Source organism: Camellia sinensis, chromosome 11, assembly GCF_055761805.1.
Source record: "Camellia sinensis isolate YWXY chromosome 11, ASM5576180v1, whole genome shotgun sequence".
Lineage (NCBI taxonomy): Eukaryota > Viridiplantae > Streptophyta > Magnoliopsida > Ericales > Theaceae > Camellia > Camellia sinensis.
The window spans coordinates 96,069,336-96,097,059 of record NC_138971.1 but is presented as its reverse complement, the minus strand read 5'-3'; the positions used below and the strand labels follow the sequence as shown (position 1 = coordinate 96,097,059).

The 27,724-nt window shown below is 36.2% G+C and overlaps 1 protein-coding gene and 1 pseudogene across 4 annotated transcripts in view; one reads left to right on the top strand and one right to left on the bottom strand.

Annotated features, from left to right (window-relative positions):
* UCP3 (Mitochondrial substrate carrier family protein) overlaps window positions 1–22,265 on the top strand; it is a 30,000-nt gene extending 7,735 nt beyond the window's left edge. The window contains exons 2-3 of one of the 4 annotated variants that reach the window (XM_028206482.2): window positions 312–391; window positions 22,132–22,265. In XM_028206482.2, the coding sequence (XP_028062283.2) occupies window positions 312–391; window positions 22,132–22,135 (84 nt within the window). In that variant the 3' untranslated portion in view covers window positions 22,136–22,265. Of the gene's footprint in view, window positions 1–311; window positions 898–7,452; window positions 7,685–15,541; window positions 15,686–22,131 lie in introns of those variants that run through there. The other 3 variants (XM_082894358.1, XM_082894357.1, XM_028206481.2) reach the window with 3 other exon arrangements.
* LOC145803259 (uncharacterized) lies at window positions 4,636–6,989 on the bottom strand (annotated as a pseudogene).
* Window positions 22,266–27,724: the final 5,459 nt, after the last annotated feature.

The window sequence follows — 27,724 nt, the reverse complement described above, 5'->3', positions numbered from 1 at the left end:
GAAGTACATACTGCAGAACTGGCTACAAACAATCTTCCTTTTTCCCTTTGTCTTAAATTTGACATGCTTTGGAAGGTGAAGCTGATGATCTGTTCATGGTTGTTGCTGCAAAAAGATCCATGCAATGGCCTTGTTGAATGCATTATTTTTCAGTTTTGTTCAGTGATCATTTTACTGAAACCTATTGGTCTAGTGGTTGAACTCTGCTTTTTTTTTTTTTTTTGTTGTTGTTGTTGTTGTTGTTGTTGTTGTTGTTGCTATTATGCAAGTTTGGAAAGTATTGTAACTTGTGCCTACCCCTATTAGTACAGATAGTCGCAAGCCCTGCTGATCTTGTTAAGGTGAGGATGCAAGCAGATGGTCGTATGGTGAGCCAAGGTTTCCAACCCAGGTACTCGGGTCCTTTTGATGCTTTTAATAAGATCTTACGAACAGAAGGCTTTGGAGGACTTTGGAAAGGGGTCTTTCCTAATGTCCAAAGAGCGTTTTTAGTGAACATGGGAGAATTAGCTAGCTATGACCATGCAAAACATTTTATTATTCAAAATCAACTAGCCGGTGACAACATTTATGCCCACACATTGGCCTCAGTCATGTCGGGTCTTTCGGCAACTACTTTGAGTTGTCCAGCTGATGTAGTTAAGACAAGAATGATGAATCAGACGGCGAGTGAGGAAGGCAAGGTTAAATATAGAAACTCTTATGACTGTCTTGTGAAGACAGTCAGAGTTGAAGGATTGAGAGCACTTTGGAAGGGGTTCTTTCCTACATGGGCAAGGCTTGGGCCTTGGCAATTTGTGTTCTGGGTTTCTTATGAAAAATTCCGACAAATTTCTGGGCTTTCTTCTTTCTGATGAATTATTTGATCCATGCAAAATTTGAATGTCTTTTTATAAATTATCTTATGTGCGTGCATTAGGCCATCTCCCACACTTGCTTCTTTTTTTTTTTAATTATCAATTTTGAGTGATGGTGTAGTTAAAAGCTGAGTGCTCCAATCTTCACGTTTTTGTATCACATCTTTTTAAAAAATTCTCAATTTATCCTAAAACGTTCTTATGAACATTTTTTTTTTTTTTTTGTGAAAAAAACTATCTCCAAACTTTTTAAAATTTCATTAGACTTGAGTAAAATATGATCGTTGACATTTGGTGATGGATTTGATTCATTTATAACTTGATGAAAATTTTGTTTCACCCTTGATTTAATGCTGGTTTGATAGAATGATTGGAGTTCATTAAATTTGAATTTGGTGAATAAAGAATTGGATATGTTCATCCCTACTCTTTGGTGATCATTCAAATTACGGGTTGTTTGATCTAAAATTTAACTGCCTTTTTAGCTTCAGTTGTGCATGCATTAGTCCTAATTAATTACGCTTGTTTCGGTAGAAAATATTTTTTTAACAAAATATATTTCACACCCAAACAAAATAAAAATAAAAATATTTTCGAAGGATATTTTTTTAATGTTTAGTTGTGTTTTTGAATTTATTGTATTAATGACCATATTGGTGGTTATGGCGTGGTGGTTGGTAGAGGTGGGGTGGAGGTAGAGGTGGTGGCGGTAGTAGCAGTGTGATTGTGAAGGTGATAGTATGGCGGTATTGGCAAAATTCTAGTTTGGCACTTATTAAAAATGATAAATATATATATTTTTAATCTAAATAGACCTATTTTTTTTTTATTGATTATGAAAAATATTTTCTGTTATACTAAATGTTAGAAAATGTAAAATATACTTAAAAAAAATATTTTCAAGCGTGCCTAGATTTTGGGTGTTGCAGTTCTCTTTTATGTTTGTTTTTTGGACTTGCACGTGCATCAGTTCTCTCAATTAAGATATATCTTATTTAGTGGTTGGGAATTATAGAAGGGCAAACTCAATCATGGGTGGTTATCACTTTAATTATAAATTACTACCTTTAGGTTTTGTTTGGGAATAAATTATTTTGGTTAGTGTTTTTTAGTGTTTTGGCTATTGTAGTCGAGCTCAGATCCTTTCTAGTATCTTTCTTTAGTGCTTCCTACGGGGACGGTCCAGATTGGGCCATGTCTCCAACTTAACAATGGGTGACTTAGATCTATCCCAATACCAAAAAAATAAAAAAAATAAGAGTAATTCCATAATTTCATCCAAAACGGCCTGTTCCCACCCTCTGGAGTTGTTGACTGGCGATCACTTCCATCTCACGACGGCGAAGGTCTTCGGCGAACATCGACAGCAGCCCCCCTTCCAAATCCCACTCTTGCGAAGTGGCCCAAAATTCTTCTCGGTCTCTCCCTCTTTCTCTCTGTGTCTCTCTCCCTTTTCTTCAGCACATATCCTCAGTCTTTTCTCCTTCAAAATTTTTCTATCATTACTTTTATGATAGGTTGCAAAAAATATCTTCTGTAAAATGATATGCCCCTACTTCTATGATAGATGTTGTTGTGAAGCCTCATAAACAGTGAATTGCTTTTGTCTAAGTTCCAAAACTTCCCAATCAATCTAATTTTCCCCAAAATTTTTAAGCAAATATGGTAATAAACACATTTATACAAATCACCAAAAGGGTTCCCACACTAATCAATCTCGACACTCAATGGGGAAAAATTATGAAAAATTAGAGCACAATTCGTTAGTTATTCTACACATCAATTTTATTTTTTCCAATTTTTTTGAGCCATACAAATCACCAAGGTGAACTATATCTATTAGGAAAAAATTAAGGCAAAGTATATCTACAAAATTGGGGTTCTTTGGATTAGTAATGTGTGTGAGATAGAGAGAAAGAGAGAGAGACAGAAACGATTCAGAGAGAGAGAAACTCTGTTGGTGGTTTGGAGAAAGGATTTGGGTATCGTCGTCAGTGTACGTGATGATGGTTGGTGATGGTTGTTGTCTTCCTCTTCCTTTGTTAACCATCTTCCTTCGTGGAGTTCAAGTAACGATTGTTTTGAGGGAATTTTCTAGTTATTTATTTAATATATATATATATTTTATAACTAAATCAGATCTAAGGTGCTCATTGGTAAGTGGGGGATGTGGCCCAATGTGGGCTGTCCCCCAATAAGAAACACTGGAGAGAGATATTGGAGAGAATTCGAACTCATTTTAACATGGTTAAAAAAGTTATGCTTGGAAAGATAGTTATTTTTTATTTATTTATTGTTAATTTGATAGTTGTGAGAGAAAAAGTAAAATGATTATAATTTGGATGTGACATTTTATCTTATTAATTATTTTAGCCTATTTTTTCTTTATTAACTATTTTAGTTCAAACCTAACTTTCCAAACAAGAAAGTTACTGTAAGTTATTAAATTATTTTCTTTACTTTTTTATATATCCTTTTGTATAAAGTTAAAAAATTATTTAAAAAGTCAATTGTCAAATTATCCCTTAATATCTTTATCTTTTAATTTGTTTCAATCTCAATCTTCTATTAATATTATGTTAAGAAAGATGACCAAAATAGTAATAATAACAATAATAATAATAATAATAATAATAATAATAAAGTATGTGAGCTTTAAACATTTCTATCTCTCCTAGGGGTGTAAATCTGGCCCGGCTCGGCCTACTCGGGCCTAGGCAAGCTCATGTCGGGTCTCGGAGCTCTCTCCAAAATTCGGGTTGGGCCGGCACACGGGCCAAAAAATTAGGCTCAGGCCCATGTCCAAGCCCAAGAGTATTTGGGCCTTAGGCGGGCGGGCCTGGCCATATTTTTTTGTTTTTTAAATTTTTTTTACCAAAATTTTGTTATTTTTTACTAAAAAAGACATTGGGCCTTGGGTCGGGCCTTGAGTGAGTCTTAAGAGGGCCGATGGGCTGGGCCACTGGCCGGGGTGAGTAGGCTACGCCGGGTTTCAAAATGATGGCCCAAATCTAACCTCAGGGACTCGGGCCCAAACGGGCTGGGCCTATCCCGGGCTGCGGGCTATTTTTACACTCCCTGTCTCTCCCCGGTACTTGAACCATTTACATTCTATTTAGATAGTATACTTCATGCCAAGAGGCTCAAGGAAGTGCTGCTAAAGTATAACAAAAATGCTCATTCGAGCTTATTTATTTACATGTGTGAGAGATATGTAAGAAGAAATATATGTGCATGCTAATTGTATGACCAGATGGGAAAATATACACATATCACTTGTATATATATTTAGATAAATTACACTGATAATTTCTATATTTTGATTCTTACATCATTTTGGTTCTTATAATTTCAATTAGCTTGATTTTGACTATGAATTTTTGATTTTATCTCAATTAAAGTTCAATTGATCACAAAATGTTCATATGAGCAGATTCTATCATGTTTTTAAGAACTAAATTGTAAACTTAATGAGTATCTCAATCAAATTCGTCGAAATTGACATAAAATTTTAAATTAAGAGCAGGGCCGGCCATGAGATTTAGGGGGCCCAAGGCGACCTTCGGAAATTGGGCATTTCTTACATTGGAAAAAAAAAAAAAAGTTGATGGATAAATGGATAAAAAATTATTTGCACATATAATTATTAAAATTATAAACAAGAATTTACTTTCATATATTAAGATAGGAAGCAATTATTACAAATACTCAAAAAACTAAAAATATGGTTTTGTTGCTTTATAGTTTAGCAATATCTAGTTTACAATTGAACCAACTATCACATAAACATTACTCTTCTCACATTTTTAGCTGCAAAATCACTAATGAAGCTCGCATAGTCGAATTTATCCACCATATCCTTTTCAATGGATAACAAAGCTAACCCATTCAATCTTTCTTGTGACATAGTTGACCGAAGGTAAGATTTGATTAACTTCAACTTTGAAAAACTTCTTTCTCCAGAGGCCACTGTAACAGGTATAGTTAACAAAATTCTATACACAATCCATGCATTTGGGAAATAACCATCCATTGTTTTCAAATAATTTAATACTTCAATTGGCCTTTTGATTCCTTCCGGTAAAACTTCTTTCAAGACATTCAACTCTGAAAATAGATCTCTCCCATCAATATCAGAAAGTTCATCACGTTTTAGAAAATCTTCAAGATTAACACAATAAGTCTTCAAACATTCCTTGTTGGTAGAACTCAACTTTTTCAAATCAAACAAAAATTCAAAATTTTCCTCATATACTTGAAATTGTTCAAACCTATTCTTAAGTGAAGAAAAAGCTTGATCAATTATATACATAAAGTAATTAACTCTAAAAGATTCTTCAGCAGTCTGTGTCACCTCTTCACTAACATTCTCATCAAATTGCTTCTTTCTGCGAATGACACGCTTTTCACGAAATACTGGATCAATTTCCATTAGAGTAGCAACTTCTTTTGCCTCAATCATGGCATCCAAAAATCCAGTTTCTCTATACTTTTCAAGAAAGGTAATGAGTCCTTTTAATTGAATTATAGCAACATCAATATGCATGTCTTCCCTTTGAAATATTTTGCTAACTGAGTTAATTGCAAACAATAAATTGTAAAAATTTAAAGTTCTCAATTTCATATGTTGCTAAAGACTCAGCTTCACTCTTTGTATTGTGGGGTTCACCAAGATTTGCCAAATGATTTAAAGCGTCTCTTATTTGTGGAGCTTGATATCTTATTGCTTTAACACTTTCAACGCGACTTTCCCACCTTGTTTGTGACAATGGCTTCAATGTGAGACCTTCCACATGATCTTTGAAAACTTTCCACCGCTTTGTAGAAGATGAAAACAATAAATATATACGTTGTAGCACTCCAAAAAAAGAGATAGCTTTGGGACAAGAGTTAGCCATATCACAAAGTGCAAGGTTAAGACTATGACAACCACATGGTGTGTAGAATGCTCTAGGATTTATTTCAAGTAGCCTTTTCTGTACACCTTTGTGTTTCCCTTTCATGTTAGAGCCATTATCATATCCTTGCCCTCTTGTATCACCAATATCAAGTTGGAGTGTGCGCAATACCTCTTTAAATACATTAAAAAGACCCAATCCCGATGTGTCATCCACCTTTAAAAATTCTAAAAAGAACTCTTCCACCTTTACTTGATTAGTTGAAACATCCACACATCTTATTACAAGAGACATTTGTTCTTCATGACTAACATCTGGAGTACAATTAAGAATAACTGAAAAATATTTCGCTTCTTTGATTCTTTTCACAATTGTACTTTTGATCTCACCCGCTAACATCTGTATCAATTCATTTTGGATTTTGTGACCATGATAATGGTAATGAATTTCATTCCTTTCAATGCGATGAAGGTGGTCTTGCATTACCGAATCAAATTGAGCAATCATTTCAATTAAACTCAAAAAGTTTCCATTTCTTTCTTGATAAATCTTCTCATTGTCTCCACGAAACGTTAAACTATTTTTAGCAAGAGTTCTCACAACAACAATTATCCTTAGTAACACCTTTTTTCCAATGTTCTCTCTCCTTATTGATTTGTTCTTGAACACCTTTATCAATTGTTTCATTCTTTTGCAATCTTTTTTCCAATTCAATCCATTTGCTCATACAAGTCATGTGCTCATTGCTAGTTTCATGACTTCTAAGCCTGTGACCTAGATTCTTCCAATCTTTAAATCCATTAGTAGCCAACTGAGTCTTGTTCCCATCTTCCTTAAATAACTTACAACAAAAAAAAAAAATACTTTGTTTGAAGCATCTGAATATACTAGCCATTTCCTATCTTGCTTCTCTTTATTTGGTAAATTTCGAATGTAATGTGTAGAGGAGAAATGTCTATCCTTGTAATCTCTAGGAAAATTGACAACATTACTTCTTATAGGACCTCTTTCAACTAATAAATCTCTGAAATTCTGATCAATCTTGTCCCAATTACTTGGGTCATTAATATTTAAAGGTCCATATTCAATATTAAAATCTTCACTTTCAGTAGCTTTCTCATTCACCAAATCTTCATTGTCATTCTCATTCAAACTTCAATAGGCTCTTCAACACCCAAATCTTCATTATCATTTTCATTACATTGATTAAGTTCTTCAATTACCAAATCTTCATCAACCAAACATGAACTTTCTATTTGTTTCTTGTTACCAAAAAATTTATCAAGCGCTCCCGATTGAGATTGAATAAAATTTTCTAATTTTTGCTTCTTTTTCCTTTTTTCACATCCAGAAATATACTTCCTAGGAGGCATGATGACTACTCTATATAATCACAAATCCACACAAATTCACAATCACTGATCTCTACAAATAATATATTTTCAGAATTAGAGCACAACAAAAATTATAGATTTTCACTAAAGCATATAAATTAGGTAATTTTCTAATTTAAAGAACAAATTATATAGGGCAAGAAATTAAGAGGAAAATTAGGGGAAAAATTAGGGCAACAAATTAGGAAAAAATTTAGGGCAAAAACTTCCTCTATTTAAATGTGATATACATATATATATATAGAGAGAGGCTCACGGTTTTGATGCCCAAAATTGTTAATGCTTAGCGTCTGTCAAATATAGAGAAGAGGAGAAGACTGAAGGCTCACGGTTTCATCTTCATCAGTCCAATCCAATGCAAGAAAAGAGAGAGCAGTCCAGTGCAAGAAGACTTTTGGTTTCGTCAAATATGGAGGAGACAGAATAGAGATGTGTTTCATTTCATTCTTATCAGGTGCTGTGCTGTGTTTCATTCTTCTCAAAGATGTGTTTCGTCAAAATCAAATATGTAAAGACCCATGTGAATTCATTCTTCTCAGGTGGGTATATCTTGGGCCCATGTTCATAATGATTAATGTAAAGGATTTTGTTATGGGCCTCTATTATGAACAGTTCATTGGGCCTCTATTATGATATTTTTTTTTAAATTTTTTTTGGGGCCTATATTCAATTGGGCTTATAACATTTGGATTTTTTTTTATATCTAAAACAAAAAATCTTATTTTGGGGCCCTATTTTCAGCCCAAATCTGGGGGCCCAAGGCACAGGCCTTTTAGGCCTGCCCTCAGGGCTGGGCCTGATTAAGAGTCAAAATTGAGTCAATTGAAAATCTAAAAATCAAAATGACACGTGACAAAATGTCAGGATTACCTGTGTTATAAATCTCTTCTTGAATGAACATTGTCATTATATTAGCATGTATAACTCATGTTATTTTTTCATTATCATAGCAAACTGTTAATAAAAAATTGAGCTTGAAATAAATTAGAAGATTAAGAGGGAAAAATGTAACAATTTTAAATTAAAAAGACGAAGTGACAACATCTCATAGTTTTTTTTTTTTTACTGGGAAATTGTAAGGCATGAAAAATGAAAAGCAACAATCTTTATTGATAACTAAAGCAACACATGGAGATGCATCCTCTATCAAAATTAATCTTGTCTAAAACCATGCACTTGCGGCTACCACACCCTAAACTGCACCCTCAAATGGAATGCTAGTTTGCTTATTTTAAAATGTAAATATAAATCAAATCTGATAATCAAATTTTCTCTCTAGAATGAGAGGTTCTCCTTATGCTGTGTTTGATTGGAGGATTTGAGGAGGGATTTAGAAATGGAAATAGCAAAAAGTAGGTGAAATGTGAATAAAATATACCTAAATTTCACTTAGTTTTATGTACCTTTTTCTCTTTCCCTTTCTAAATCCCTCCCCATATCTCACAACCAAACACAACATTAGGGTTTCCTTGGGTTTGTCCCAGGTCTTTTGTTTCTTTCTTGGCCTTGCTTAATACTACCTCTCTCTCTCTCTCTCTCTCTCTCTACGTTCTGTTTCTCTGAATATTCTGTATGGCAGGCTCTTCTCACACAAACCATGGACTGGTTTCCATCGCTCTCGAGTATGGAATTGAGTCTATGGAAGCTATAGCCCACTGATGTTTGGTCGGGAAGATTATTGCCCCATAACAGCTTAACAAACAAGCGGTTTCGTCTGTCCTTCAGGGAGCTTTTAAAACGAATGCCCCATTCTCTATTGCTCCTTAGAATGATAATCTGTATTTGTTCACCTTTGATGAGGCTGAAGATCGGAGGTGGGTCCAGCAAGAGGCCCCATGGAGTTCATATGGAGTCCTTTTGGATTCAGATTCGTGGATTGCCTCCGGAGAAGCTTACTAAATCAAACAGTGAAATTATAGGAAGGAAGATAGGACTACTACTCCATGTAGAAGCACATTGTGAGGGGCTCATTCTATACCGAAATTTCCTGCGTGTTCGTGTGGAAATGGACATCACTAAACCTCTACCTCGAGGGTTTGTGCTTCATGGTGGTGGGGCTGTGTAGAGGACTATTAAGGCTCCATGGATCACCTTGAAATATGAGAAATTGTTTGATTTTTGTTTCAACTGTGGCAGAACGGGTCATGACTGAAAGGGTTGCAAATTTGTCACCAAAGAAGAGGGCAGCAATTCCCGTTATGGACCTAAACTTCGGACGGGGATTGCGCGAAGCACTGGTCTGCCGGTTGAATACTACAGGAAACAAGTTGATATAATGGAAGCAAGGGTGAGAACTGGGCTGTAGCGATCAATGGGTAACCTGTCTAACACCTCTCTTGCAGGCCCGGCCTTGAGGGCAGGCCTCAGCCTGCGCCTTGGGCCCCCAGATTTGGGTTGAAAATAGGGCCCCAAAATAAGATTTTTTGTTTTAGATATAAAAAAAAAAATCCAAATGTTATAAGCCCAATTGAATATAGGCCCAAAAAAAAAAAAAAAATCATAATAGAGGCCCATAACAAAATCCTTTACATTAATCATTATGAACATGGGCCCAAGATATACCCACCTGAGAAGAATGAATTCACATGGGTCTTTACATATTTGATTTTGACGAAACACATCTTTGAGAAGAATGAAACACAGCACAGCACCTGATAAGAATGAAATGAAACACATCTCTATTCTGTCTCCTCCATATTTGACGAAACCGTGAGTCTTCTTGCATTGGACTGCTCTCTCTCTTCTTGCATTGGATTGGACTGATGAAGATGAAACCGTGAGTCTTCAGTCTTCTCCTCTCCTCCATATTTGACGGACGCTGAGCACTAACAATTTTGGGCATCAAAACCGTGAGTCTCTCTCTCTCTCTCTCCCTCTATATATATATATCACATTTAAATAGAGGAAGTTTTTGCCCTAATTTGTTGCCCTATATAATTTGTTCTTTAAATTAGAAAATTACCTAATTTATGTGCTTCAGTGAAAATCTATAATTTTTGTTGTGCTCTAATTCTGAAAATATATTATTTGCAGAGATCAGTGATTGTGAATTTGTGTGGATTTGTGATTATATAGAGTAGTCATCATGCCTCCTAGGAAGTATATTTCTGGATGTGAAAAAAGGAAAAAGAAGCAAAAATTAGAAAATTTTATTCAATCTCAAATGGGAGCGCCTGATAAATTTTTTGGTAACAAGAAACAAATAGAAAGTTCATGTTTGGTTGATGAAGATTTGGTAATTGAAGAACTTAATCAATGCAATGAGAATGATAATGAAGTTTTGGGTGTTGAATAGCCTATTGAATGTTTGAATGAGAATGACAATGAAGATTTGGTGAATGAGAAAGCTACTGAAAGTGAAGATTTTAATATTGAATATGGACCTTTAAATATTAATGACCCAAATAATTGGGACAAGATTGATCAGAATTTCAGAGATTTATTAGTTAAAAGAGGTCCTATAAGAAGTAATGTTGTCAATTTTCCTAGAGATGACAAGGATAGACATTTCTCCTCTACACATTACATTCGAAATTTACCAAATAAAGAGAAACAAGATAGGAAATGGCTAGTGTATTCAGATGCTTCAAATAAAGTATTTTTCTTTTGTTGTAAGTTATTTAAGAAAGATGGGAACAAGACTCAGTTGGCTACTAATAGATTTAAAGATTGGAAGAATCTAGGTTACAGGCTTAGAAGTCATGAAACTAGCAATGAGCACATGACTTGTATGAGCAAATGGATTGAATTGGAAAAAAGATTGCAAAAGAATGAAACGATTGATAAAGGTGTTCAAGAACAAATCAATAGGGAGAGAGAACATTGGAAAAAAGGTGTTACTAAGGATAATTGCTGTTGTGAGAACTCTTGCTAAAAATAGTTTAACGTTTCGTGGAGACAATGAGAAGATTTATTAAGAAAGAAATGGAAACTTTTTGAGTTTAATTGAAATGATTGCTCAATTTGATTCGGTAATGCAAGACCACCTTCATCGCATTGAAAGGAATGAAATTCATTACCATTATCATGGTCACAAAATCCAAAATGAATTGATACAGATGTTAGCGGGTGAGATCAAAAGTACAATTGTGAAAAGAATCAAAGAAGCGAAATATTTTTCAGTTATTCTTGATTGTACTCCAGATGTTAGTCATGAAGAACAAATGTCTCTTGTAATAAGATGTGTGGATGTTTCAACTAATCAAGTAAAGGTGGAAGAGTTCTTTTTAGAATTTTTAAAGGTGGATGACACATCGGGATTGGGTCTTTTTAATGTACTTAAAGAGGTATTGTGCGCACTCCAACTTGATATTGGTGATAGAAGAGGGCAAGGATATGATAATGGCTCTAACATGAAAGGGAAACACAAAGGTGTACAGAAAAGGCTACTTGAAATAAATCCTAGAACATTCTACACACCATGTGGTTGTCATAGTCTTAACCTTGCACTTTGTGATATGGCTAACTCTTGTCCCAAAGCTATCTCTTTTTTTGGAGTGCTACAACGTATATATTTATTGTTTTCGTCTTCTACAAAGCGGTGGAAAGTTTTCAAAGATCATGTGGAAGGTCTCACATTGAAGCCATTGTCACAAACAAGGTGGGAAAGTCGTGTTGAAAGTGTTAAAGGAATAAGATATCAAGCTCCACAAATAAGAGATGCTTTAAATCATTTGGCAAATCTTGGTGAACCCCACAATACAAAGAGTGAAGCTGAGTCTTTAGCAACATATGAAATTGAGAACTTTGAATTTTTACAATTTATTGTTTGCAATTAACTCAGTTAGCAAAATATTTCAAAGGGAAGACATGCATATTGATGTTGCTATAATTCAGTTAAAAGGACTCATTACCTTTCTTGAAAAGTATAGAGAAACTGGATTTTTGGATGCCATGATTGAGGCAAAAGAAGTTGCTACTCTAATGGAAATTGATCCAGTATTTCGTGAAAAGCGTGTCATTCGCAGAAAGAAGCAATTTGATGAGAATGTTAGTGAAGAGGTGACACAGACTGCTGAAGAATCTTTTAGAGTTAATTACTTTATGTACATAATTGATCAAGCTCTTTCCTCACTTAAGAGTAGGTTTGAACAATTTCAAGTATATGAGGAAAATTTTGGATTTTTGTTTGATTTGAAAAAGTTGAGTTCTACCAACAAGGAATGTTTGCAGACTTATTGTGTTAATCTTGAAGATTTTCTGAAACATGATGAACTTTCTAATATTGATGGGAGAGATCTATTTTCAGAGTTGAATGTCTTGAAAGAAGTTTTACCGGAAGGAATCAAAAGGCCAATTGAAGTATTAAATTATTTGAAAACAATGGATGGTTGTTTCCCAAATGCATGGATTGTGTATAGAATTTTGTTAACTATACCTGTTACAGTGGCCTCTGGAGAAAGAAGTTTTTCAAAGTTGAAGTTAATCAAATCTTACTTTCGGTCAACTATGTCACAAGAAAGATTGAATGGGTTAGCTTTGTTATCCATTGAAAAGGATATGGTGGATAAATTCGACTATGCGAACTTCATTAGTGATTTTGCTGCTAAAAATGTGAGAAGAGTAATGTTTATGTGATAGTTGGTTCAATTGTAAACTGGATATTGCTAAACTATAAAGCAACAAAACCAGATTTTTAGTTTTTTGAGTATTTGTAATGATTGCTTCCTATCTTAATATATGAAAGTAAATTTTTGTTTATAATTTTAATGATTATATGTGCAAATAATTTTTTATCCATTTATCCATCAACTTTTTTTTTTTCCAATGTAAGAAAGGCCCCATTTTCGAAGGTCGCCTTGGGCCCCCTAAATCTCAGGGCCGGCCCTGCTCTCTTGGAGTGGTGTGTGAGGAAGAGGGTGTGCAACAAACGAGTGATCCTTCGGGGTCGACGGTTTGTACTGAAAGTACTACGGAGGAAGTAGTGGAGTTTGTGGAGGCAGGGAACGTGGCGACTGAGGAGCCCAGGATGGATGGTGGGAATATCCCTGCCAGCTCAGTACACGTGGATAGGCCACCTAGCACTAGAGGTATTGCTTCCCAGACTGGGCCTTATTATTTTGTGACTGAACCTTTAGAACACACTGTGAATAAACCTCACAGCCACAGTTTGCTAGTTCCCAGTCCAAGTCAAATTGGTATTGAGGAAATTAGCCCAACAGCGAGCCCCGCCATGGCTGGACCTTAAAACAGTGGTAGTGGATGAATGTTTGGCAACGGTTTTTAATTGCCTATCCTTAAAGCGTAAGGCCCCTGAAGACCTTGACTTGGGCCGTGGACATCCAAAATTGATCAAGGGTGAAGAGAAAAGCTTAATCTCAGTTGGAACAAAGAACACCTTCTTATCTGGCTTAGCAAATTCTTCTCAGTTGCGTGCGCATGGCTCTTCAAGGAGCAAAGGGAAGAATATTGTGAGTAGTAGGAAGAATATTGTGAATTTTGAGCTGTTTGAAGTGAGAGTGCTTGCTGAAGTTGATTTTTCAGCTAGCGCCCCCCCTTTAAATTCGACTGGCCATGTCTCGACCGAGCTTGAGGATTGCTGTTCTCAGGTACCTAGTACTTTTCCTTCTCGTGATTTTGATAATGGTAACTCATGGGCGTTGGTGGCTGACCCTAAACAACCACAATCCCTATGTTGATGCTCAACTGGAACTGTTAGGGGTTGGGGCGAGACTTGACAGTCCATATCCTTCGAGGGTTGGTAACAACCCATTGCCCCAAAGTGGTTTTCCTCATGGAGACCAAAAATAAATTCTCGGTAGTTGACAGAATTTGAAGACGGTTGCGTTTCACTAATTATTGGTTTGTTGAGCCGCAAGGTATTTCAGGTGGGCTTGCTTTATGGTGGACAGACGATGTTAGTATTGATGTTTGTTTCTCGTCTAAACATATGATTTGAGGCATTCTAACTAGTGATGATGTTCCTTTGTGTTGGGCTGTGTCCTTTATTTATGCCCCTCTGTAAAGAGAATTTCAAAGGATTTTCTGGAATCGTTTTAGGATTATGGCTGCAGAAAATAAGTATCCTTGGGTGTGCATTGGGGATTTTAATGAAATTGGATTTATTGAGGAGGAGGGCGGAGCAACATGTTGAATGTGTCAACTTCAATCTTTTTTTGGAATTGCTCTTGGATTGTGCATTGCTTGATTTGGAAGTTAAGAGTTCGCCTTTTACAAGGTCAAACAATCGCGCGCGCGCCGGGGGGGGAGGGGAGGGGGGGATCTTGTTCGGGAGTGGTTGGATAGAGCTGTGACACTCCAAATGTTCAATTAATTTAACGCCACGTTAATATTAAATTGTCGAAGCATGTGATATAAAAAGTTAGATGATATTAAAGTTTAGAGTATAAAAACAAATATATATATATAATAGTATATTTTTTTAAATAATTATTCACATTATCTTAAATTTAATAGTTTGTATATTTTTATACTAAAAAAAATTTATTTCAATTTTTTTTAACTTTATATTATTATTCGATATTATTTTCTGAATATTATGGTATTTTTATTATATTTTTCTATATATTTTTCTTAGACCAAAAATATATTGAAATATAACATTTTCTATACGACCATGATGCGTGGCCCCCAAGCTATCCTGCCGCCCACGCCTTTTTCACTATATATATATATATAGATATGCTGATCAGTTTGAGCCTCATCATTTTTTCCAAACTCTCTCACTCTCTCTGCTCTCTAGTGTTTTGTTTTATATATAAAACTTGAGTTTAATTTGGAGTATTTAGTGGGTTGCAGTGAATGAAAGGTAAAAAGTTAGAATTAAAATTAAGGTGCGTTATATTATATCTCGAGTCACCATAATATATTTTACGTATGTTTTGAGTTACCATAATTTATGTTACGCAATTTGTGCTTTATAAATTATATTAAATTTCAATTACATTGATTATTTTTTGAATCCTGTTTGCTTAAATTGATATCCATCGATATGTTTGTGTAAATTTTAGAAATTATTTGACAATGATTTTGTAAACAATTATTTTCTGTAAGTACTATTACGGGAGTCCCATGCCTTGGGGGACTTAAATAAACCATTGGCCTCTGTTTTGCCACTTTGTGGTCCTCTGTTTGTCATGGATCCATTGATCTCTGTTCTGATTGTTACTTTTGTGACCTCTGTTCTGTTCTTTTTTGTGTTGTGGTTATGATTATTTGCTTATATGATTTCCACATTCTGCTTCTGTTTTGTACTGTGGTTATGATTATTTGCTTATATGATTTCCACATTCTGCTTCTGTTATTTCAAATTAGTTATGTATTTTAGTTACCAAACTAATTTCTGTTTAGCCTACTAATTATCCATGGATTTTTGGTTCTTGGTATAATATTTCTCACTCTGCTATATGTTTATAGCTATTACCCCTTTCAGGTGAGGAGATTTAGTGGGATCAAGATTGAGAATAAATCACAGTGTTTTTTTTTAAAATTTTTTACTGGCTGTAATTCTAGTCGGACTCTTATAATAGAATAAAGCTCAAATGACTATTTTTCTTTTTAATAAACTTTTTGGTACTCATTTATTTTATTTTAATTTATTTAATTTATTTGCTTGCACTACTATTATTACATAAATTTTAGAATTATTTTATCTTGTTGCGACACCAAACCTTTGGGTACCGGGTTTGGGTCGTGACAAAAGTGATATCAGAGTAATGGTTTTTAATTTAAAAAAAAAAATACTTTAGTTTGTTTAACACGATTAAACCGCTTTATTTCTAGGCTAAGTATTCCTGTGTTGTAGGGAATGACAAATCTAAGTCCATATTGTATGGCGTTGTTTTGAGATAGAGCACAGTGGTTGGGAGTTTGAGTCCCTCATGCGGAGTTAGTTTGTAGGTTGTTCCATGGCCCAGTTTTTCAGAGCCAGTTCTCGTGGTAGCCTAATGATTCATTTAGATGTCTGACCAGGAGTTTTTTTTGTGACGTAACTATGATTAGTCTAATCCTTATGTTTTTTATATTAGTAGGATTAGACACTAACTCTTGACTACTATATAAGTATGTTGTACAAACACCTTATGTATAAGTAAGATAGGTGTCCTTTTACATAAGTAAGACATGTGTTATATATGTGTTGTTATAGTATCTTTGTGCATCATAGATGTCATATTGCGATGACTAAAGTACGAAATAATTTGGACTAGCCCACTAACCGTTTTCACCCTATAGTACTGGCCAACAATGGAAATGGAATCGGATCGTCGGTTAGCGGTGCCGACCCAATGGAGCAAATCATGGAAAGAGTAGTTACCAGTTTTCTATGGGCCTTGCAAACCAACATGAATAATGGAATGCTTGAATGATGAGAAGAGCCAGTTATGATAAAACAGTTCCAGGACTTGAAACCCACCACATTTATTGGCAGTATAAACCCACTGGTAGCAGAAGCTTGGGTCAGAGACATGGAGAAGATTTTTAGCGTGCTACCTTGTATAGAAAGACAAAAGGTAACCTTCACCATATTCACATTCAAAGACGATGCATAAGAATGGTGGCTTCTTACCTTGGAGAAAGAAGAAATCGTGACCTGAACAAGATTCTTGGAAGTATTTTATGAAAAATACTTTCCAGATTTGCTGCGGGAATAAAAGGTGTCAGAATTCAGACATTTAAAGCAAGGAACCATGACGGTAGCCGAATACGAAAGCAAGTTCAAGCAACTAGCTCGATTTGCGACATATGTCATTCCCACCGAAGCTCGAAAAGTAAGAAAATTCAAAGCAGGATTGGATGCTGAAATCAAAGATAGGCTCGAGGTTTTGAAACTACCAACCTATGCGGAAGTGGTAGACTGAGTGTACATTGAAAAAAAAGGGATTAAAGCCTCGCGCTCTGGAGAACCAAGCCAAAAGAAGCGATTTTGGGAAAGAGACAACAGAAGATTTGGTGTTGTGCCTCCCAAGAGGGTAAATACGGGTACAACCAGCTCAGGCAATCAAGGTCCTATGAACCCCCGTGGTGGCATTATTCCAACTTGTCCTACTTGTGGAAAGGCTTATTGGGGACAATGCCATCGAGATACGAGAGCCTGCTTTAAATGCGGTCAAGTTGGCTACTTGTTGAGAGATTGTCCAAAGCTTACTAACCCTACAGCCGGCCTCTCTGAACTAGTCAAAAAACCCGCAGTACCTGGAGGAGTGAGGAAGGGCCAAAAACACAAAAGAAGAGCTTTTGCCTTAGTACTTGAAAACTCGGAAGTTACCGAGAACGTTGTGTCAAGTACACTTTCTATCTATGGTCATTTAGCTCATGTTCTTTTTGACTCTGATTCCACTCATTCTTTTGTTACACCACACTTTGCTTCCAAGTTCACATTAACCCCCGAACCTTTAGGATATATACAGTCTGTGTCTTTTCCTTATGATAATTCTACCCTTGGTACAAATTTGTACAAATCTTGTACTATATCCTTAAAAGGTAAAACCTTACATATAGACTTGATTCCCCTCTACATTATTACCTTTGATTGATCCTAGGAATGGATTGGTTGGTTGCTAATTACGCCTCTATTGACTACAAAGCTAAAAGGTCTTCCTCTGGTTGCCAAACCAACTCAAGTTTGTCTTCAAGGGGACTGGAGTTTCTACCCCTCCATGTGTTATATCCTTCATGAAAGCCTAATGACTTTTAAGAAAGGATTGTTGTAGTTGTATCTGTTATGTGATTGATACTCAACAAAATGCCCCCACACTTGATACAATCCCTATGGTTCGAGAATTCCCAGATGTATTTCTTGAAGACCTACTTGGTACCCCAGTTGATCGAGAAATCGAATTCACCATTGAAACTCAACCTGGTACACAATCGATATCCAAAGCTCCTTATCACATGTCAATGACAGAATTGAAAGTACTAAAAACCCAACTTCAGGAACTCTTGGACAAAGGCTTTATCCAACTAAGTACCTCACCATGGGGAGCTCCAGTACTGTTCATAAAGAAAAAAGATGGCACGATAAGGTTATGCATCAATTACCGAGAGTTGAACAAAGTCACCATCAAGAATCGATACCCTCTACTATGAATCGATGACTTGTTTGATCAATTCTAAGGCGCCCAAGTATTCTCGAAATTGACTTTCATTCTGGCTATTATCAACTAAAAGTCAAAACGGAAAGTATCGAAAAGACTGCCTTCAGAACACGTTATGGGCAGTACGAGTTTCTTGTCATGCCATTTGGCATCACAAATGCTCCAGCGGCCTTTATGGACCTCATGAATCGAGTGTTCAAACCCTATCTTGATGAGTTTGTCATTGTTTTCATTAATGACATTCTCATATACTCCAAGTCACCAGAAGACCATAAGCACCATTTGCAAACAGGTATACAAACACTACGTGATCACAAACTTTACACCAAATTGAAGAAATGCAAATTTTGGATCACTAGTGCACACTTCCTCGGTCACATCATTAACAAAGATGGCATCTCGGTCGACCCCCAAAAAGTTGCAGCAATTGTGGATTGACCACGACCTACTAATGCGTCAGAAATTCGAAGTTTCTTGGGCCTAGTTGGCTATTACCTACGCTTCGTGCAAGATTTCTCGAAGATAGCATCACCCTTGACCCAACTAACTCAGAAGAATACACCCTTTGAATGGATTGACAAGCAGGAACGTTGCTTCCAAGAATTGAAACGCAGACTTGTGACAGCTCCTATACTAGCACTCCCTACGGGAACAGAAGGGTTTGTAATTTATACCGATGCCTCATACAATGATTTGGGTTGCGTCCTTATGCAAAATGGAAAAGTCATTGCATATGACTCGCGTCAACTAAAGACCCACGAGAAGAACAACCTGACCCACGATCTAGAATTAGCCACAGTAATCTTCGTCCTTAAAATTTTGCGTCATTATCTCTACAAAGTAACCTACGAAATTTACACAGATCACAAGAGTCTTAAATATTTATTTACATAGAAAGAACTGAATATGAGACAACGACGATAGCTAGAATTTATGAAGGACTACGATGTAGAGATCTATCACCATCTAGGAAAAGCTAACGTGTTAGCAGATGTGTTGAGTTGAAAGGCTACCAGAAGTTTGGCATGTACCCTCGTTTCCCGCAAGGTCAATGGACTGCTCACCAACATAATCGTGGAACCCGCGTTGATTGAAGAAATTAGAGTATGCCAATGTGAAGATAAACTTTTGAAGAAAAAATACGAGGAGCAAATAAGTATGCCTGATCCTGACTTCATGATATGCAATGGATGGCTAAAATTTCAGAATCGAATTTGCATACCAAACCTTCCAGAATTCAAGAAGAAGACATTAGTAGAAGCTCATAGCTCGAGGTTTGCGGTCCACCCTGGCAATACGAAGATGTATCACGATTTGAAGGAACGCTACTGATGGATAGGAATGAAAAGAAACATAACAAGCCACGTCTCCAAATGCCTGCATTGTCAACGGGTTAAGGTAGAACATCAGAGACCTACAAGAATACTGCAACCACTTCCTATTCCTGAATGGAAATGAGAGCACCTTACTATGGACTTCGTGGTCGGGCTACCACAGTCAGTCTCGAAGAATGATGCAATATGGGTTATAGTAGATCGATTGACGAAATCGGCAAATTTTCTACCAATCCGAATCACATACCCCCTCACTAAGTTCGCCACACTGTACATCAAAGAAATCGTTCGATTGCATGGTACCCCAGTTTCAATCGTGTTTGACTGAGATCCCTGCTTCGTGTCTCACTTTTGGAACAAATTGTAAGAGGCTTTGTGAACTATATTGAGGTTTAGCACTGCTTGTCACCCGCAAACTGACGGACAATCTAAAAGAACAATCTAGACCTTGGAAGATATGTTATGTGTCTGCGTGCTAGACCTCAAGGGAAATTGGGATGAGCACCTCTCTTTAGTGGAATTTGCCTATAACAGCAGCTACCAAGTGAGCATTGTAATGGCGCCGTACGAAGCACTATATGGAAGGAGATGTCGATCACTTCTGTGTTGGGCGGAAGTCGGGGACATGAAGTTATTAGGCCCTGAAATCGTGCAAATAACGAGTGATAAAATTCAACTCATCCAACAGCGAATTCTCATTGCCCAGAGTCGCCAGAAAAGCTATGTAGATACACAAAGACAAGACTTAGAATTTCAAATAGGAGATCATGTATTCCTAAAGATCTTATCAACAAGAGGGGCTATTCGATTTGGGAAGCAGGAAAAGTTAAACCCACGTTACATTGGGCCATTCGAGATACTAGAAATGATTGGTGCTGTGGCATATCGCCTTGCACTGCCACCGGAACTGTCCAATCTCCACAATGTATTTCATGTGTCGATGCTTCGGCGGTATTTTCGAGATTCAGAGCATGTTGTTGATTATGAAGACCTGAAGGTTCAAGAGGATTTGTCTTATGAAGAATAACGAGTGCAGATTCCCAATCGTCGTAATCAGGTTCTTCGAAACAAGACTATACCTCTTGTAAAAGTTTTATAGCGAAATCATTGGGTCGAAGAAGCTACATAGGAAACTGAAAGTCAAATACGGGCCAAATACCACACCTCTTTGAAAACTAAGGTACGACATGTTTGGGGACAAACTTCTATTTACGAGGGGAGAAATGTGACATCCTAAACGTTCAATTAATTTAACACCAAGTTAATATTAAATTGTGAAAGCATGTGATTTAAAGGGTTAGATGGTGTTAAAGTTTAGAGTATAAAAATAAATATATATATATAAATATAATAGTATATTTTTCTAAATAATTATTCACATTATCTTAAATTTAATAGTCTGTATATTTTTATACTAAAAAAAAATTATTTCAAAAAAATAATTTTGACTTTATCTTATTGTTTGATATTATTTTCTGAATATTATGGTATTTTTATTATATTTTTCTCTATATTTTTCCAGGACCAAAATATACTGAAACATAACATTTTCTGTACGACCATGATGCGTGCCACCCAAGCTGTCTTGCTGCCCATGCCTTCTTCACAATATATATAGATGTGCTAATCAGTTTGAGCCTCATCATTTTTTCCAAACTCTCTCTCACTCTCTCTCCCTACTCTCTAGTGTTTTGTTTTATATATAAAACTTTGAGTTTAGTTTGGAGTATTTAGTGGGTCGCAGTGAATGAAAGGTAAAAAGTTAGAATTAACATTAAGGTGAGTTATATTATACCTTGAGTCACCACAATGGGGGTGTTTGGGAAGAAACTTTTGTAGCTTTTTTTGGCTAAAATAGCACTAAAAGACAAAATAGGCTAAAATAGTTAATAAGACAAAATATCACATTAAATCTCTAATCATTTCACTTTTTCTCTCACAAACATCACATCAAACTACAAAAAAATCTAATTAACTTTTCAAACATAAAAATTTTAACCTCCTAAAATAGCCAAAAACTAAAATAGCTTACTAAAATAGCAACTTTTCAAACACCCACAATATATTTTACGTATGTTTTGAGTTGCCATAATTTATCTTATGCAATTTGTGTTTTATAAATTATATTAATATTTCAATTACATTGATTATTTTCCGAACCTTGTTTGCTTAAATTGAAACCTATGGATATGTTTGTGTAAATTTTAGAAATTATTAGACAATAATTTTGTAAATAATTATTTTCTGTAAGTACCACCATGGGAGTCTCATGTCTTGGGGGTCTTAAATAAACCATTGGTCTCTGTTTGGCCACTTTGTGGTCCTCTGTTTGTCATGGATCCATTGACCTCTGTTCTGATTGTCACTCTAGTGACTTTTGTTCTGTTTTGTTCTATTTTTTTTTGTGCCGTGGTTATGATTATTTGCTTATATGATTTCCGCATTCTGCTTCTGTTATTTAAAATTAGTTATGTATTTCAATTACCAAACTAATTTTTGTTTAGCTTACTAATTGTCCATGGATTTTTGCACCCTATTCTCTTGGTATAATATTTCTCACTCTGCTGTGTGCTTATAGCTATTACCCCTTTCAGGTGAGGAGATTTATCGGGATCAAGATTGGGAATAAATCGCAGTGTTTTTTTTAAAATTTTTTTTACTGGCTATAATTCAGAGCGGACTGTTGTAATAGAATAAAGCTCAAATGACTATTTTCCTTTTTAATAAACTTTTTAGTACCCATTTATTTCTTTTTAATATATTTAATTTATCCGCTTGCGCTACTACTATTACATAAATTTTAGAATTATTTTATCTTATTGCAACGCCAAACCTTTGAGTACCGGGTTTGGGTTGTGACAAGAGCAGTTGCATATGTGGACAGGAGGGAGCTTTTTTTTTGTGTACAGGTTTTCCACGAGCTTTTATTAGGATCAGACCATTGTCCATTAATCATGAATTGCTGTGTTCCCCTGAGGAGGGTTCCAAGACTTTTTAACTTTGAAACAATGAGGTCAAATAATTCGGGCTGTGTGGAGGTGATCAAGGCAAATTGGGGTGGATCTATTGTGGGCGCTCCTATATTTCAATTGCTTGAGAAAGTGAAAACTTGTAGGGAAGGGCTAAAGCTATGGAGTAAGGAGCATTTTCAGAACATTCAGCACCAGATTATTCAACTCAAATCGGAGCTGGCCACCCTTCAAGCCTAGCCCAGTTCTGACGACAATGTTATGCTCAAAGATTGAGTTAAGCTAAATTTGGGAGAGGCCTTGTTAAAGGAAGAAATGTTATATCATCAACGGTCTTAGGTTCAATGGTTGAGTTTTGGGGATCAAAATTCCAAAATTTTCTATGCCTCCATGATCCAACAACGTCAATGAAACCAAATTCTGCATATCCAAACGGAGAATAGGGAATGGATTGACTTTGATCCGGAAATTGATGCCCATATGTGTGATTATTTCTCTTATTTATTTACTAGTGATGAGCAGCATGATTTTGGGAAAGTTTTAGCAGTGGTGGAGCCTCTTGTGTCGGTAGAGATGAATAGTCAGTTGGTTAGACTAGTTTGCGACGAAGACATCCGAAGTGCAGCCTTCCAACTGGGGGCGATCAAGGCATAGGGGCCGGATGGTTTTCCTGGTTTTTTTCTACCAAACCTACTGGGAAGAGATTGGACCCCAAGTTTGCCAAGCTGTGAAGATTTTTTGTAAGGGGTCATCTTCTTAAAGAACTTAACCAAACAAATTTGGTTTTGATCCCGAAAATTGCAAATCTTGTTAAACTCACCCACTTCTGGCCTATCATTTGCAATTTCAACATTAAGATTATTACAAAAATTTTGGCAAATCGGTTGAAAAAGGTCTTGAAATCCCTCATCTTCCTAAATCAATCCGCCTTCGTCCCGGGGCGTTTGATTTAGGATAATGTTTTGGTGGCCCATGAAGGTTTTCACTCATTAAAGCTACAGAAGAGAGGGTCAGTGGGTCACATGGCGATCAAACTTGATTTTAACAAAGCTTACGACAGGGTAGAATGAGATTTTTGGCAGGGTTTCATCACAGGTGGATTCAATGGATAATGGAATGTGTTACTACAGTAACTTTTTCTATCTTTGCTAATGGTGAGAAAAGAGCATCCTTTGTTCCTACTCGTGGGCTGCGACAAGGCGATCCTCTACCTCCTTATTTATTCATCCTGATAGCGGATGTGCTATCCAATCTCATCACCCAAAGTCTTGGACACAATCAGCTCTCTGGAATTAAATTATCTAGGCAGTCACTTTGTCGCACTTGGTCTTTGTCGATGACATGCTTTTGTTTCTTAAAGCACATGAATTTGAATGTCAACATGTTTTAGACCTTTTAAATATGTATTGTTCAGCCTCAGGACAAAGGATTAATTTGAACAAGTCCACTGTTTAGTTTTCCACCAACATAGCTCCTGGAGTGCGAGGCTCTATCTATTAACTCTCTGGCCTAATCAAAATTGATTCTAGTGTGAAATATCTTGGCCTATACCTCTCTTTTGGGGTAGATCAAAAGCTGAGGCCAATGAATTCATCATTGAGAAGGTGTTGTCTAAGCTTCAAGGGTGGAAAATGAAACTGCTTTCACAAGCCGGTAAGGAGATTCTTATAAAAGTTGTGGTCCAGGCCATACCAACTTATGTCATGGCTTGTTTTGCTCTCCCAAAATTTTTCTGCTCAAAATTGAATTCGTATATTACTAAATTTTGGTGGGGTGGTGATCCGGCTGGCTCTAGGATCCATTAAGTTGGGATCAGATGGTGGTACCAAAATTTCAAGGAGGTTTGGGGTTTTGAGATTTTCATACTTGGCCCTTTTGGCCTGTCAAGTGGAGGCTTGTCAAGAACCCAAACTCCTATTGTGCTCGAATCCTTAAAGGTCTTTATTATCCTCATTCCACCTTTTAGCAGGCCTCAAAAGGGTGACGGGCGTCATGGTCATGGGCATGGGCAAGTCTATTACAAGGTCGAGAGGTTCTACGTGAGGGGCTGCGATGACGAGTTAATAATGAGGCGTCAACCCTCTTTTGGAATGATAAATGGGTTCCTAATCTTCCTGGTTTCAAGCTACAATTGTAGCTTGCTTTTCATACTCCTTGGAGGGGTTTAGTCTTCTTGGATACGATAGCCCTACAGTTCGGATTTCCGTGGTTCTGAATTTGGTTTCACAAGTGCAATGTGAAACAGAAAAACACAAATAAGAGTCCAAGTCCGGCAAATCTTAGAAAATCTATTTATTATTAGAGATGCCAAAAATAAACTACATTGTCAGATTTTAGAGTCGCCACCTAAATATTTTTGGAAAATTTAGGAAACCTGTGACTCGTGCCAAAGGCCATTTGTCAGTCATAACCAAAGTGTCTTGGCTCGGGAACTTAGGTACGAGAGGGGAAGGTCATGAATTGAGCACCCCACTCACCCGATCAAAGATCGGCCTCTACTAATCATGATGTGATTTTTTTATATACATTATATGCTCTTGTTCTGATTATTAATGCTAACTTACTATGTGAGGCACGCAAGTATAGACTATTTCACCCACTTTGAAATGCTTTGATTTTTTGTTTGTTTGAAAAGAGTTTTGAACATGCGCACTTGAAAAAGCAAGCTTATATGTACATTAATCAAAATCATTCCAATTTAAGCGAATCAGCTTTCATCCATAGGCATTCAAACAGTTATTTCAAATAAACACTTAACCTCATGGTAACATGCTTGATATGGCAACATAAATGCACATGCAATATGCTAAAGCAAAAATTGCTCACCTAGTACTCAACCGATGCAAGCTAAAGAGAAGAAAATAATTAGAAAAAATGAATGCTGTAATATGCAAGTGACTAATGCAACACATACAAAATGCAACTACTAGGTTCGGTTTATTTAACGTGTCATATGGATCAACTCAAAGCATGCGGTAACGCACGTATTCAAGTAAGTAGGAAATGATAAAAATGTTAGAATGATGAACCGAACCCAATGCAAGCAAAAATGGATATTAAGCATGGCAATGATATGAAATGAAAAATATGATGCTATCACGGTAAGCATGTAAATAAAAGGCAGAAAGAAATGGGGGTTGGAAGACATTCAAAATATTACAAGCGTTACAAATTTGCTCTTGCACAAAAGGGTTCGAATGAATGTCCTAATCAAACTAATTATTACAACACAAAATGAATGAACTACACCAATTAATTATCTATTACAAGTCCAAATAGTAAAGCAAGTAATTAATTACCACATTCTAATATTAAAGCACTAATTTAAAGGACTTGAATGGGAAGCGAGGAGCCACCTGCACACAATCAAGAACATCCTCCCGGAAACCTCTTTGTTTGCTGCCAGAATTTGCTCTGTTTGCAGTTAAAAAATTATTCTGTTTTGACCTCAAATTTTGCTTTGTTCTTCTGTAAAAAGGCCATTGCCTATACACAATGGGTGGCCGGCCGGCCGGCCTTGAGAAGTGGTCGGCCGTACAGAATGATGGCCAGCCAGCCACTGCTTTTGGGGGATACCCTGCTGCCATAGAGCTGAAACAGAGCAAAAAACAGAGTATTTTCAGGAGATGTTTATACTCTTTGCCCTTCCCTATCATGAAGATAATCAAGGGAGGAATAGATTCGTTTCCCAAATCAATAATTATTGCAAATTTGTTACGTGATGATCTTAGAAACGATAGGACAAGAGCTCAATAATTTAAGCAAAAGATAGGAGATACCTCCTCGCTATCATGGAATTACCTCAAGGGAAGGGGTAGACATTGCTTCACGAATCATTAAACATCACGAAAAAGTATGCAATGATTCAAGACGCAATAGGTTTAATATAACGTCCGATTGAACCTAGCCCAATTTTATTACCTATTTTACTCTAATTTTATTAGTCTCTTTTACATTACCCTTTGATTACTTATCTTTTCTTCATTTTTGTCCAAAGGTGATGATTACGTCCACCAAATTCAAAGCAATAAAGAATAGCAAGCACTACTTAACCCGAGAAATGAGCTTTTCAAGCCCTTTTCTGTGGGGGAAATTACGAAGGAAGAATCAAACTCATTTACAAGTGATAATGAATAAGTCAAACTCAAACTCAAACTGAGTGATAATGACTAGTTAAACTCAAAGAGAGCGATAATGACTAATCAAACCCAAAATGAGCGATAATGACTCCAAATTCAAACTTGATAATAAGCTATAATGACACTTTCCTTTGTGATTTCCAAGAGTCTAACTAGAAAGTTAGTCTCTTAGAAGTAATGCACCGGTGATAAAGAGAAGTATCAAACGAGAGACCACGCTTAGCATAAGAGAGATGTAATCCCATGGTAATGAACCTCCGAAGAGATTAAACCATTAAGCATAAGAGGTTTCTTTCTTATGCTTTGAGCAATAATCTTTTATTTGGTACAACTTTTTAATCAAAAGAAACAAAGCATAAATGGAGGGAGGTTGCAGAGATAGTAGGATGATTACAAAGGTGTTAATATGTATGAAAGCTATAAAAAGTAAAAGAAAGGACTATCAACTCAAATGGATTGGAAGCTATGGCCTATACACCAATCCATGAGGACTTACAATGACACAAGGATAATATTCAAAGCATAAATTAAATAAGCACGTAAAACATCCCCTAAATAGCACAAAACAGTGCTGAAAATCATTTTAAAAAAGGGTAGAAAACTTGAACAAAAATGGGAGGAAACAAGCCTAGTAAGCACGCCAAAGAAGGGTGACTAGCCCCTTCACATTTGGAACTTTAAATCACATATTTTCAGCCTTTGAAAACAGTCGAAAACAGTGTATAAACAGAGTAAAAAGAGTGGAAAAGAGTAGTATAAACAAAGAAGAAGATGGCCAAAGCTTATACCTCTTGAAGAGAGGATGCTCTTGGTTAAGCAAACTTGATTCAAAGCACTCTCAGGTCTCTGAAAGTAGGCTCAAAATCTCAGTAGGAAGCTTCAAGTTTTAGGTCCACAGGTGTATCTATCTTGTATCTATAATTGAGAGGGTAGAAAAGATGGCTTGGATTTCACTAAGCTCTTGAATGATTTTTTCAACCCCAAAACCTGAGGACATGCCTTCTATTTATAGAATTTCGCCTTCTCATATCGAAAATAGCTGTATAGGGACAGTTGGCAGCTATAAAATATCTATTGTC